Source organism: Sceloporus undulatus, chromosome 5 (genome assembly GCF_019175285.1).
Source record: "Sceloporus undulatus isolate JIND9_A2432 ecotype Alabama chromosome 5, SceUnd_v1.1, whole genome shotgun sequence".
NCBI lineage: Eukaryota > Metazoa > Chordata > Lepidosauria > Squamata > Phrynosomatidae > Sceloporus > Sceloporus undulatus.
In genome coordinates this window covers 11,692,045-11,705,879 of record NC_056526.1, presented here as the reverse complement: position 1 = coordinate 11,705,879, position 13,835 = coordinate 11,692,045, and the positions used below count along the sequence as shown (strand labels likewise).

The 13,835-nt window shown below is 43.5% G+C and overlaps 1 protein-coding gene across 1 annotated transcript in view; it reads left to right on the top strand.

Moving 5' to 3' along the window:
- Positions 1-13,835, top strand: part of LOC121931413 (sulfotransferase 6B1-like) — an 18,765-nt gene that overhangs the window by 3,097 nt on the left and 1,833 nt on the right. The window contains exons 3-5 of the mRNA XM_042469145.1: positions 2,811-2,937; positions 6,843-6,937; positions 8,431-8,617. Of these exons, the coding sequence (XP_042325079.1) occupies positions 2,811-2,937; positions 6,843-6,937; positions 8,431-8,617 (409 nt within the window). The remainder of the gene's footprint in view (positions 1-2,810; positions 2,938-6,842; positions 6,938-8,430; positions 8,618-13,835) is intronic.

Below are 13,835 nucleotides of genomic sequence, written 5' to 3'. Positions count from 1 at the left end.
AATAATAATAATAATAATAATAATAATAATAATAATAATAATAATAATAATAATAATCTGTTTATTTATAGCCCGCTTTTCCTTTGTAGATCAAAGCAGGTTACACAGAAGTACAACAAATGTACAATTTTGCAAACAGTATCCATAAAAAACCCAAACAATACAATAATACAGATTAAAAACAAGATAAAAAGCTTACAGATTAAAATCACAACAATAGCTAGCATAAAGTGCAGGTGCAACGATGCAACGGAGAGAGAGCAGGTATTACATTGTCTGGGGGAAAGCCTGTTGGAAGAGGAAGGTTTTTAACCTCTTCCTAAATAAGTCAAGGGAGGTAACCGAGCGGAGCTCACCGGGAAGAGAGTTCCAGAGCTGCGGGGCCGAGCTGGAAAATGCCCTTTGTGCAGTCGCAGAATATTTCGTATCTGGAACCCTCAACAGTTGCTTCCCGGCTGACCTGAGGGTGCGGGGCGGATTATATGGGGAGAGGTGGTCCTCCAAGTACCCTGGGCCCAAGCCATTTAGGGCTTTGTAGGTGATAACCAACACCTTGTATTGCGCCCGGAAGCAAATGGGCAGCCAATGTAGATCTTGTAGAACAGGTGTTATATGGCTGGTCCTGGGGCATCCAGTGACCAGTCTAGCTGCCATGTTCTGCACTAATTGAAGCTTCCGGGTTTGGTACAAGGGTTGCCCCATGTAGAGCGCATTACAGAAATCGAACTGAGAGGTTACCAGAGCATGTACCACTGTTTCAAGGTCGCCCCGGCCCAGGTAGGGTCGCAGCTGGCGTATCAGCCGAAGCTGATAACAAGTGCTCCTGACTGTCACATCCACCTGAGATGTCAGGTGGAGTGACGAGTCCAGGAGCACCCCCAGACTGCTAACGGAGTCCTTCAGGGGGAGCATGACCCCATTCAGGACAGGTAGACAAATTTCCATCCCCGGGCCCGGGAAACCTATCACGAGTACTTCCGTTTTCTCTGGATTCAAACTGAGTCTGTTTTCCCTCATCCAGCCCATTACTGACTCCAGACAGGCATCTAGAGGAGAGATGCCATCCCTGGTCACTGCATCAGTCGGAGACACAGAGAAACATATTTGGGTGTCATCAGCGTACTGATAACACCGTGCCCCATGTCTCCGGATGATCCCTCCCAGCGGTTTCATGTACATGTTAAATAGCATAGGGGACATAATGACTCCTCGAGGGATGCCAGATGTAAGCGCCCCCTTATCGGAGAACACGTCCCCCAGCTGCACCATCTGGAATCTACCCGAGAGGTAGGAACGGAACCACTGGAGCGCAGTGCCCCCGATACCCAACTCCCTCAGGCGTTCCAGAAGGATACCATGGTCAATGGTATCGAAAGCCGCTGAGATGTCTAAGAGCACTAACAGGGACATGCTACCCCTGTCCATGCCCAGACGGAGATCATCGACCAAGGCGACCATGGCAGTCTCAACTCCATAGCCTTCCCGGAAGCCAGTTTGAAATGAGTCTAGAAAATCAGTATCATCCAAGACCAATTGAAGGTGAATGCCAACCGCCTTCATAAGGAAATGGTGTTCCTTATTTAAAATGGCAAAATCAATGTTAGCTTTTTGAAAATTATAGATTTTCTTTGAATATTTTTAGGCTGTGGATGGTTGAATTCATGGACACAGAGGGTTGACTGTAAATCCCAATATATTTTTTGCAACAATACAACAAATTGTATATTAAATTTAACACATGTACACTAACCCAAAACAGTCCATGAGTCCAATGAGATGCCAGTGCAGGACTCACAGGAAATTTTCACTAGAATCATGGTATGCAATAATTTGTTTTATGGGTTTCCTCCAAGAAACTCATAGTAGTATACATAGTCCTCACTTTCCCCACAATCCTGTGAGGTGGCTAGGCTGGGATCTGATCCATATTCAGGAAATTACCTATAGGAGTTGGGTTCAAAATGTGAAGAAGGGGAGTGCCTAGACCTGCACTCCTCCATTCCATTCCATTCATACCCTTCCATCCTTCCTTTTCTCAGGAAGGGAGTTCTGGAGGCTGTTTTCACCTTTCTTGTGTGGAAAGTGACAAATCTGAAAAGATGTTCTTATTCATGTGGAGTCTCCATATGAGCAAGGATGCAGGAAAATCAGGATTCTTGCTCACACGAAACTTTCTGAAGATGCATAATTTTCTGCAAGAGGAAAATGATGATGAAATGAGTGAGGCTAGGCTAGGTAGGCAACCTGTGACCCTCCAGATGTTTTAGGACCACAAATACCATCATACTTTAATTACTCGCTATGCTGCCTAGACCTGAAAGAGTTGCAGTCCAGCAACAGAATAGTTTACCCACCTTGTGAACCAGATAATGTAATACATTCATCCCTCCATATTTGCTGCTTTGATATTTGCAGATGTGATTATTCATGGATTTGAGTAATATGTTCTCTCTGTGAATATCTAGGTCCTCCAGTGCAACTCTATGGTCATCTTTAACTAAAAGTTGCACTGAAAGACCTAGAGATTCCTAGAGAGAATACTCTACTAGGCATTTGTAGCTCCTCCAGTGCAGTTCTATGGTCAATGTCTGTTGGACGTTGACCACAGAGTTGCACTGGAGGACCTAGAGAGGTATCCTCTCATGTAAAAACATGGTACTGTATTATTCTTATTTGTGACTTTTCCATGTTCACTGGAAAACCACAAATCCCTAAGCCTAGCGAATATGGAGGAACAAGTGTAGTCTCTAATTCATTATGAGGTACTGAAATGCATTCCTACTTTGCTATTGCAATGTTTAAATTTGCAGGCTATTTACATTATCAGAAATCCAAAAGATATTGCTGTTTCCATGTACCATTACTACAGAGAGAACCCAAACCTCCCCACCATTGATTCCTGGCCTCATTTCCTCCAGATGTTCTTACAAGGCGATGGTAAGACTGAATGTGTCTTGTTGTATCTCTTTCTCTCACACCTTGTAAATAGCTTGGTGGGTAAATAATATGAATACCCTTCTCTTGGTCTGGTTTTGGCAAAGTTGCTTTTTGGGATCTACAGCCACTAGCCATGTGGTTGGGGGGTTCTGGAGATAGTACGCTGAGTCACTTTGCTGATATCTGGCAACCTTAGGTCAGGAATACTGATGCAAAATAAGATCTGAAATGAAATGTCTGTGCAAATTCTGCCAGCTTTATCAGGACTTTGAGGGTTTATCTGGAAAAGACTTTCCAGAACTTTTTGTTCTGATTTTACATGGATATTAACACAGCCAAACTCTTTCTTGAAATGAAGCTTGGTTTCTCTTTGAATCAGTTTTTCTTGCTTTTTACCACTCTCATCACTTCTCCTCCTCTCACCTCCTTGATCCAATTTCCACTCCTACCTCAGCAGAAGAGGCCAGAAGAAGTGTCAATGGGCAGTGACAGAAAAGAAACACAGCAGTGGGACCAGAGCTCTGGGTCTGGCATTGTCCTTCCCTACCATGGATTGAGCTTTGACCGGTCTTCAGTATTGGCATCTGTTGACATCACACCTTGGAGACAGGTTTGGTGTCAATAGATGCAACGAGATTGCATTGCCTACTTACTGGATAGAATTTTTAAGCTTGTCTTGTGTCCCAGTTGTAAAGACACTGATTTCTCCTTTTAGTTCCTTGGGTGTCCCAGTTTCTGGCTACATCCTCTGCATCAGAGCTTGGGGAGAAAGAAATGTGTTTTTGACCACAACTCTCAGAATCTGCCAATGTCCATGCTGGTTGGAAGATTCTGGGAGTTAAGCCCCCCTCCCCCAAGTAACTTTTTTCACAGTTTGCTCTAAGCTGGGAGCAAAGAGACATTGGCCATCCCGATGTTTGGGACACCAAGCCAACTGCTTACCAACTGCTGGGCTGAGAGCAGATGTTGAAAGCTATGGGCCAAGGCACCAGGGGGAGGGAGTGTCTCATCTCATCCCATTTTAATGGTGGCCAGTGGCTTGCATGTCATCATAGCAGTGAATTTGCTCTGAGTTTTAGTCTGAACTTAAATCTGAAGAAGCTATCCATGGGCTGAACCTATTTTGGTTTCTCTGAAGAGTCACAGATGACAGCACACTGCTGATTCAGGTGTGGTGAATGCTGACTGGTGAAAGTACAGAATTTGCAGCTGAGATTCTGGATTTTGGGGCATCAGCACTGTAGAAATAATGTAGCTTGGCACTCTTTTAAGTGCTGTAGCTTTACCCTATGGAAGCCTAGGTTTGTAGTTTTAATAGGTCTATAGTATTCTCTGCCAAAGAATGCTGGTACCTCACACAACTACAAATCCCAGGATCCCATAGGATGGAGCCAGGGCAGTTAAAGTGGTATCAAACAGCATTAATCCTACAGTTCAGATTCACCACCTTGCTGACATGTAAGCTGTCAGCCATCACTGCTGCATTCTAAATCCATAAGAGATTTGGGCTTGTATGTGTAGACACCTGATCTGCCTTCTAAACACAACTTGTTTTGTATCCCTGTTGATGTTCTTGGACTGTTAAATCCAAGTCCCAAAGCCTATAGGCTCACTTTTATTGCAGCAGCTTTAGCTCACTGCTGAGGTCAAAAGTGGGAAGGGTTTTGCTCTTGTTCACGTTATCTAAATGCTGTTCATACCGATTTATTGCACGGCTGTAAAAATGTGTTCCTGTGGAAATGATAATCCAAAGATCAACTGAGCAGCAGTCAGAATTCTTGTCATTCAACAGAGGGAAAAAGTGACATGACTGGAATGTGTAATGCTTGTTATTGTTATCTGCCATCAAGTTGACTTTGATTTATAGACACCCTTTCCTAGGGTTTTCCTGGCAAACTTTGTTAAGAGGAAGTTCGTCAATATCTTTCTCTTAGGCCGATGAAGTGTGATTTGCCCCAAACCACCCAGTGAGTTTCCATGGCTAAGCAGAGATTTAAACTCTGGTGTCTCGGAGCCCTTGTCCAACACTCTTATAAGATTGCCAGGTTCAATACAGGATGGGACCTCTGTAAGTTTAAGTGTGAACATAATGCGAAGCCAGGTGAGATACCATAAAACTAAATGAAGCCAGGCAAAGCTACCTGTCTTTCTATACCTTTTAGCCACAGCCATTCTTTCCTAACAAGAATCTTGCTTCCACAGTAGAGATTGTGTATATGTGGGGGGAGGATATATCTGAAGGTGCCAGGAATGGGAGCAAATCTTGGTGTTTCTCTGCTCCTTCCTCCACTCTCCATCAAGGAGGTAAGAGCTGTGTTGGGGGGGAATGGCAGTGGGTTTAAATTTACAGCTGAAAGGTAAGGCAAGACCGGTACCTTTACCCACCTCAGTCAGACCACAATACCATGCTGCTTTTGGACATCTTGTAATGCAAGATAATGAATGAATGATCATCATGATGTGACTTGAAATGCTTTTTCCTCTCCTCCATCCATCATGACTAGTAACCATTAAGGCTTTGGAATCCTTTTGGTTAGTCCCAACTATAGTTAGGATCGTCCAAACCACTGTAGTTTCCATCACCATGTGCAGATGCAGGAACTGGACAGTGAAGAAAGCCAGCAGAAAGAAAATCAACTGAGATATAGTGCTGGAGAAGATTGCTGAGGTTAGCATGGACAGCCAAAAGACAAACAAATGTGTCCATGAACAGATCGAGTCAGAACTCTCCCTGGAGGCCAAGATGACTAAATTGAGGCTTTCATACTTTGGCCACATCATGAGAAGGCATAATGCATTAGAAAAGGCAACAATGTTAGAAAAGGTGGAGGGCAGAAGGATGAGAGAAAGACTGTCTACCAGATGAATAGACTCAATCAAGGAGGACACAGCCTTGAGTCTGCAGGGTCTGAGCTGAGCTGTTGAGGACAGGAAGGTTTGGAGATGTCACATTCATGGGGTTGCCATGAGACAAAATCAACTCAAAAGCAGTTAATGACAACTGAGTAGACACATTGAATTAATTGTTGAATGATGAGTTGAGTCCACACATAGGGAAATCCAATTGATTCAGTTGATCTACTCTAGTGATCACCAACAATCGATTAGACCCTTATTTTCTGAGGTCAACAGAGCCATCTCTGATGTAAAATGAACAGTGTATGCTTTTCAGGCAAGATGTTCCAAGTTCATTCTCTAATCTCTCTCTATAGGGCTGAAAAACACCCCTGATGGCAACCTTGGAGGGCCATTGTCAGTCTCAAGTCTGATGAGCTCATGGTCCCGAATTAACAGATAGTACTGTAATTAGAAAACTATGGTGCAGTACAGACCACCCCTTTGAACGTGCCGTTTGGACGCGGCGTGGCTGTGACATCATAATAGTGGCGCCCGTGTACACATGGCACCGCCATTATGCCACTGCCGCCACATATTAGGGTTAGGGAGTGTGTACATGGTGCTGCTCCCTAACTCTAATACCACTTTTGGGCGGTCTGTACCGCGCCAATGTTCCAAGTGTCTGGATACAACAGTGGTGCTTATCCATATGAGATTATATCTCTTCAGAGAATTTTACTAGGTCTTCTTGCTCCAACACTCTAAGTGATAGAGTGAAACCTTAGCTATAGAATAGACCTGGAAGCCAGCTTGATGTACTGCTTTGAGCATTGGACGATGACTCTGGAAACCAGGGTTCAATTCCATTTGTCCATGGAAACCCACTTGGTGACCTTGGGCTAGTTACACACACCCAGCCCAAGACAACCCAGTGATAGGTTTGCCTTAGGGTCATCATAGGTTAGGGCCACCATAAGTTGGAAATGACTTGAAGGCACACAACAACATCAAGAGCTGGAAATACTGCTGGATTCACAAAAAGTTTTTTGTTTTAAATCTTTTTACAGTTGTTTGTGGATCCTGGTTTGAGCATGTTTTAAGCTGGGAGAGACACAGAAGTGATAAAAACACACTATTCTTGTACTACGAAGACATGAAAAAGGTAAATATGTTGTTGAAAAATGCTTTTTTCAAAAGAAACAACAACAACAGCAACAAAACCCAGTGAAAACCAACCAATCCCTTACATTTCTGTGAAAGTGCCACACTTGATTAAATTTGAAATGGTGAAAAATAAACCCTCTCTAGTGTGGTACTTTGTATGTGTTTCCCTCACAGAAGTATCCTCACAGTAACCTTAAGACCTAAGATTAAATGTGAGGCTCAGTTGGAATTTGAATTCAGTTCTCTCTGACCAAAGTCTACAAAACATTCTTTCTCCTTGCAGCAAATAGTTGATTTACATGGAAAGATGTGGAGGGTAAAATCTCGAGATGTTATTGGATGTCATTGGACTTCCTCAAATCCACAAAATAGTTTCAGTACATTGAGTCACACTTTTAAAGATCAGGTAAAATATAGGAGTGGGTTCACAACACATTGACATGGAAACCACCAGCTGACATTATTATAATGATGGGTTGTGTGGTGTCCGGAAGTGTAGGATAGGATGCAGTAGGGGCACATCCTTTCAAAATCCCATGCAGGGTTAATGTAGTCCTCCAACCCTTAGATTAGCAAATGGTCCCTCCACATTCTCTGGGGTTAGGGGTGAAGTACCCGCATAAATGTGGAAAAACCACAAATAAAAACAACAACACTGTTCTTTTTATCTAAGAGAACATCTTTATAGGAATCTCTAGGTTCTCTAGTGCAACTCTATGGTCAACATCTGCCAGAAGTTGATCACAGAATCATGCTGGGGGACCTACAAATATCTAGAGAAATGTTTTCTCTATGAACTTTGAGGTTCTCCAGCACAACTCTATGGTCAACTTTCAGCAGAATTGCGCTAGAGGACTTGGATATTCCTAGAGAAAACATACTAATCAGAATAGCAAATTATCAAATCCGCAAAAGTCAAAGCAGCAAATGTGGAGGGCCAAATGTAATCCAAATCAGCATCCTCTAGTGTCAAGTTTTTGCTACTGACTTTTCTTTTGTGGTTGACATATAAGTAGTCAAAGTGAGGAGTTCCTTTTGTGTTCCAATTGTGCTTACTCCGTAATAGGTGTGTTTAGCAATCTTAGGCCTTTTCACAATTCAAATTTTATATTGTCCAGCCCTCTCCCACAATCAAGCAGTGGTGTGCCAACCTGAAGCAGGGACCCCTGTGAGATCCTGACACAACTCCCTGGCACACCATCACTCACTGATGGGAGAGGGCTGGACACTTCATCCCTCAGTACCTGCTGGCTGGATTTTAAGATAGGTTTGTGGGGCATTTATGATCATGGCAATGGAACTATAACTAGAAAAAGTTAAAAGGTTATAAATCTAACTTAAGGCATTATAAATAAAAGGATGCTAGCTATATATAGTCTCATCCAATCCAGTTTAAAGTAGAAAAAGGCAAAGCTCTCATTTCACTGGACCCTGAGTAGATGAGCAGGCAGCACACAAGAGATCCTGTCCTCTTTTGTTCACTTATCTCAGGACCTTCCTGCAGTTGTGAAAAATGTCAGTGCCTTCCTGGGAGTCAACACCAGTGAGAGTGGGATTAGTGAAATCTGTGAAAAGTCTTCATTTAATGAGATGAAAACCAACACAGAGAAGGAAAACCATGATCCAAATCATACAGTCTGTGCGCTCACATCTAACCGGAAACTCATATTCCGAAAAGGTAAGTTGTTACTGTCTTTTCATCTAGCCACTCCAAGTGAATATCTGAGGAGGAATCTACACAAGTTGAATTTATTTATTTGTTTATTTATTTGTTTATTTATGGGATTTATATTCTGCCCAGAAGGGGATCCAGGGTGGCTTATAAATTTTTTTTAAATGTGGCCCCAATCTTTCCACTCCCTTCCCACCCCCTTCCGTTTCACGCCGATAAGCTGATAAGGTGAACATGTGCACACAGTAGGAATACCCTCTTGCACCAATGTGGCTATGTAATGACAGTCCAGAGGTCTGTTGCTTTCATATCCTTCTCATGGCCTCCTTTCCTACACTATCCTACCGCCTCCCCTGACAAAGTATCCTCCAGCTGTTTTGCCTGTTAACTTCCATCACACTGGATCACATGTTTGCTGGGGGTAATGAGAGTGGTAATATGGTAGTACAAAATGTCTGGAAGGCATGAGATTTGCTAATGCTTGTGTGATTTTCTAAACTGATTTTAGTTTGGATTAAAATAGGTGTGTGTGGCAGTAAAGGGGTTAAACCAGGACAGTGGAGCTTAGATACAGACTGATTGGACATAACTAGGTATATATAAGCATATAGAGAGATCTTGTAGCACCTTTGAGACGAACTGAAATAAAGAAGTTGGCAGCATGAGGAAGTAGACTGACATCTACGAAAGCTCATGCTGCCAAATTCTTTCTTTCAGTTAGTCTCAAAGGTGCTATGAGATCTCACTACATACTGATTCTGCAGACTAACACGGCTGTATCTTTGATATAATTAATTCAGTGAAATTAATTAATTTTCTTGAGAAGCAAAGGTATACCTCTGTGCCATCAGTGGTGGCTTCCAGGTCAGTGGGTGAGTTTTACTCTACTCAGAGTAGAGTAAATGGTGCTCAGCACCATTGATAACTCCTTTAAATTTCTGAGTAAAAACTGGGACACATGCTCTCCACTGATGTTGAAGACACCAGTTGGTGCTCAGTGACAGTGTACCTGTTCCTTGACAAGGAATAACAGTGCTGCTTTTGTGATAACTAATGTTGTTCTGCCTGGGCAGAATTTTACATCCGGTCTCCTGATGGCAGCCAAGCAGTAACTGCTCATGCTCCTATAGGCAGATGGTGGCATAGTTCTGGATCTGTGGTGGTCCTCTGCAGGTCTGGAAGGAAGGTATAATCATTGTGTTTCTGTCTGCAGGAACCCAGCTGGATGCTGGCTGCCTGTCTCCTGCCTTCTTCTAGCCACTAAATGACCACAAGAGAGGTGGCCAGGCAGCACAGTTACCTTGTGCTTGGAGAGCAAAAGGGAGTGGAGATACATTGTTATATAGGTCTGTAGCCTCTGAGTATATATGTGTGTAAGAGTAACTATATACTTTTAGGGGGCCTTAGAACTAGAACAGTAATTACTTTTTTAAAAAGTAACTTTTCGAGCTCTGGCTGAAAGCCATGCGAAGAGCAAGGCAGAGAAGGCACACCCCATGAAAGCTCTGTCTTGCAGTCTCCCCCTCTGGAAGTATACTTGGGCCCTCCACATTTGTAGCTTTGGAGATTATCAGATGGGAAAAGGACATCCATGCCCCCACATTCGTGCTGGAAGGATTTTCACACAGCATTGCGCTTATCCAGACATTGTCCCACCTGGGAAGAGCGAGTGACCGCAACTGGATGAAATACTTTCATATGACATAGCACTGATTCTGTCATTGTCCTGTCATTGAAGTAAAATTGTCCTGGCATTTTGTATTAACGGGAGTTCGCATTAATACAATTCCTTTTCAGTGACAGGATATGTGCTACGTGTACTAAAGGATTTCATACAATTGCAGTCATGGATGGGATAAGGACGGGAGAGTGATCCCTATCCTGTCCTGTCCTTCTATGATAATTTCCTCTGACTTGTGGATTCGATTAATATGTTATCTCTAGGGATTTCTAGGTCTTCCAGTGCAACTCTGCTAGTCACACTGAAGGACCTATGGGCTTTCTAGAGAAACACTTCTCTAGGCGTTTGTAGGTGCTCCAGTGCAATTCTATGGCCAGCTTATAACAGATGTCAGCAGAGTTGTGCTGGAGGACCTAGAGATTCTTAGAGAGGTGTTGTGTCAGGTTTAAAAAAATGAGTGGGCAGCAGTAAGGAAAATGTGGGGCACTTCGGCAGGATGGCCCCCAACTTCCTCTGTATCACTGACCCACTCAGCGCTACTCTAAAACCTGAAACTCAGACTGTCATCCAGCTTCCAGAATATACTTCTGTGTTGCAAATATGGATAGTGCCATTTGGGATTGGAGGAAAATAATATGTAAGAGGACGAATGAAGTGGAAAACATTTCTACAGGGCCACTTTGCAGCATATGGAATACTCTTGTTTATAATCCTATATTCTGCATGACTCTTTCAATACTCATAGGAAGAGCCAATAGCCTAGATCTATTTGGTTGTCCCAACTGCAGTAGAAACCTTGAAGCAATGGCTGAATGGTATAGCAGATACTATGTGTAAACTATATTGATTTGATGAGTCTCCTCTAGTTAGTACTAGCAACTGGATTTCACCCTATAATGGATACAAAATTGGTGGGAGTCTGATCCCAAGTCATTTGATTCATTCTCAGTAAACCAGGGTCACAGGCTACTTCTTTATCTGGCTTTTCTTATCTGTTCCTTCTGGGCCTCCTGTGCTCTAACTGTCAGCACACCTATAGTACACCCAGTCCTGTAGGACAAAGTTGCTGGGCTTATCTGAAACTAAACAGAGACCAGACACATTTCTTCCTATGAGAGAGCAACTTGTCTTATCTGTTTTTTACTGAAACAAAGAGAACAAGGTAGCAGGTGAAAGGGTTGACTGGATGGAAGCCTGAAGAGGAGAACCTTCATTCAGGGACAGAAATGAATGGGGCCATTCAGACTACACTTTACCCCGGATCAGAAATCAATTCTTTCACGTGAAGTTCATATTGGCCCCAAATCTCCCACAAGCGAATCAGAGGCTTGCACAAGCGTTTCGTGTCAAATGCCCCGGAAATGTGGGTCATTTGCAATCAGGGCAAAAGCCGTCTCTTTTGAAAAAACCCGGGTTCTGCTGAATATGAACTTGCCCCTGATCATGACTGGGGCAAGTTCAGGGATTTAGGTGAGAGGGAGGGCAGTGGGCAGGGCATTCCCTCCCCTCATCAGGGCAAAGGAGGAGGAGGAGGGAGAGGAAGGAGCCAGAGGAAGGATGCAAAAAAGGGGAATCTGACAGGAGGCAAATGACAGGAGGCAAAAAGGGGGAATCGAGGTGACTGACAGGGTCAATTCAGGGCAGGTCAGAGGGCCACAGCAAGCCAAGCCTCTGCTCTCCAGCAGGGACCTTTCCCTTTCGGTTTTTAATGTTTTAAAATTATTTTTGGCAAAAAATGTGCATGGTTTTTGCTTCAGGTACAGGGGTACCCCGGGTTACGAAATTAATTCGTTCCGCCGCCGCTTTCGTAACCCGGAATACTTCGTAAGCCGAAAAAGCCATAGGCGCTAATGGGGAAAAGCCGCGATTTCGTGCGAAATAGCGCCGAAAAGCACCAAAAATTTTTTCGTAACCCGAAATAACCTTCGTAACCCGGAACAGTTTTTTTAAATGGATTTTTTTCGTAACCCGGAAATTTCGTAAGGCGGCGCATTCGTATCCCGGGGTACCACTGTAGATATATATAAAGCTCTAAATGGCTTGGGCCCAGGGTACTTGGAGGACCGCCTCTCCCCATATAATCCGCCCCGCACACTCAGGTCAGTCGGCAAGAATTTGCTGAGGATCCCGACAACAAGATATGTGTCAACCTCGCAAAGGACCTTTTCCATCTCGGCCCCTAGGACCTGGAACACCTTTCCCGACGAGCTCCGCTCCACCACCTCCCTGGATCTGTTTAAAAAGAGACTCAAGACCTTCTTGTTTCGGCAAGCCTTCCCCGATGTCCTTTGAGATCATGTGACTCCCCCCTATATGTATTGTATTATTGACCCTATTCAGCTGGCTTGGTTTTGATGTGATGGTTTTAATTTGTATAATTGGGATGTTTTTATTGAAAGTTTTATTTATGTATTGCAATTTTTATTCTGTATTCTGTTATTGCAATTTTTACTTGTACACTGCTTTGATCATCACGGAAAAGCGGTTTAAAAATAAAACATTATTATTATTATTATTATTACATAGAACATGGCTAGCTGCTTGCTCACTTTTCCTTTCATTTCCTCACTTGCAGCAAAGGAGAAATGCTGCAAAGGGCACTTTGCAATACTTTTTTTCCTCTGCGAATGAATGCTACAATGCGAATGTTACAATGTTTCTCTTTCCAATTTGGCAAATTGGTACACACAGAATGCTTTTGCTATTGTCTCTAAGGAATTCAGGGGTAGCCTAGGGAAAGCAAAGAATGCATAGCATTGCATCCTTTTCTGGCATTCCGAGGTGAGGAATTTATTATTATTGTTGTTGTTGTTGTTGTTGCATGTGTATGAGCCATTCTGGGGTGCCAAGGAGGGGGGAGGATACAGGATGCAGAGATGGCATTAGCTTGCATTTTGGGGTCGAAAATGGGGCCAAGGGCAGATCATAACCTGCACTGACCCAAATGCCCACAACACACACACACACAGAGGAGGTTTTTAAATTTGACAAAATGTGCGCATTCTGGCACCTGGTTCTTTAAAAAAAAGGAGGGGGGGAAGCACACTTCCGATGCCCCAATGAGTGCTGGAAACGTCACCTATGACGATCGCTGAACTAAATTTGACTGACAGCCAGGCGCCTTCATTTTAAACCCAATTTCTCCAAGAGGGCATTCGGGTTAAAATACCCTGATTGGTAGTCAGCACTTGCTTCCGGAGGGATTCGGGAGGGATAAACCGATGATGCTCAGGCAGCCCAGCTGGGAATGGGACAATCCCTGAGACAAGAGCCAGCTAAAAAATATTTGTTAAGTAGGCTTGCTTGCTTACTTAAGAACTTACCCACCTTCCTAATTCTCTCTATGAAAGTTTGCCCTCTTCCATGGGAAGTTGTGGTTGCTGGTGACCCTGGTATCAGGAAGGTGGTGAATGCCCTCTGGGTTTTAGTCTTAGAGTTTTCCAAGGTGCTTAATCTATTTGGAAGGATGTGGTTTAGGGCCTTGGATGGCATCCTTGAATTTTGGTCTAAAACTAGTAGCAAATCCACTGCTCCATGGACATG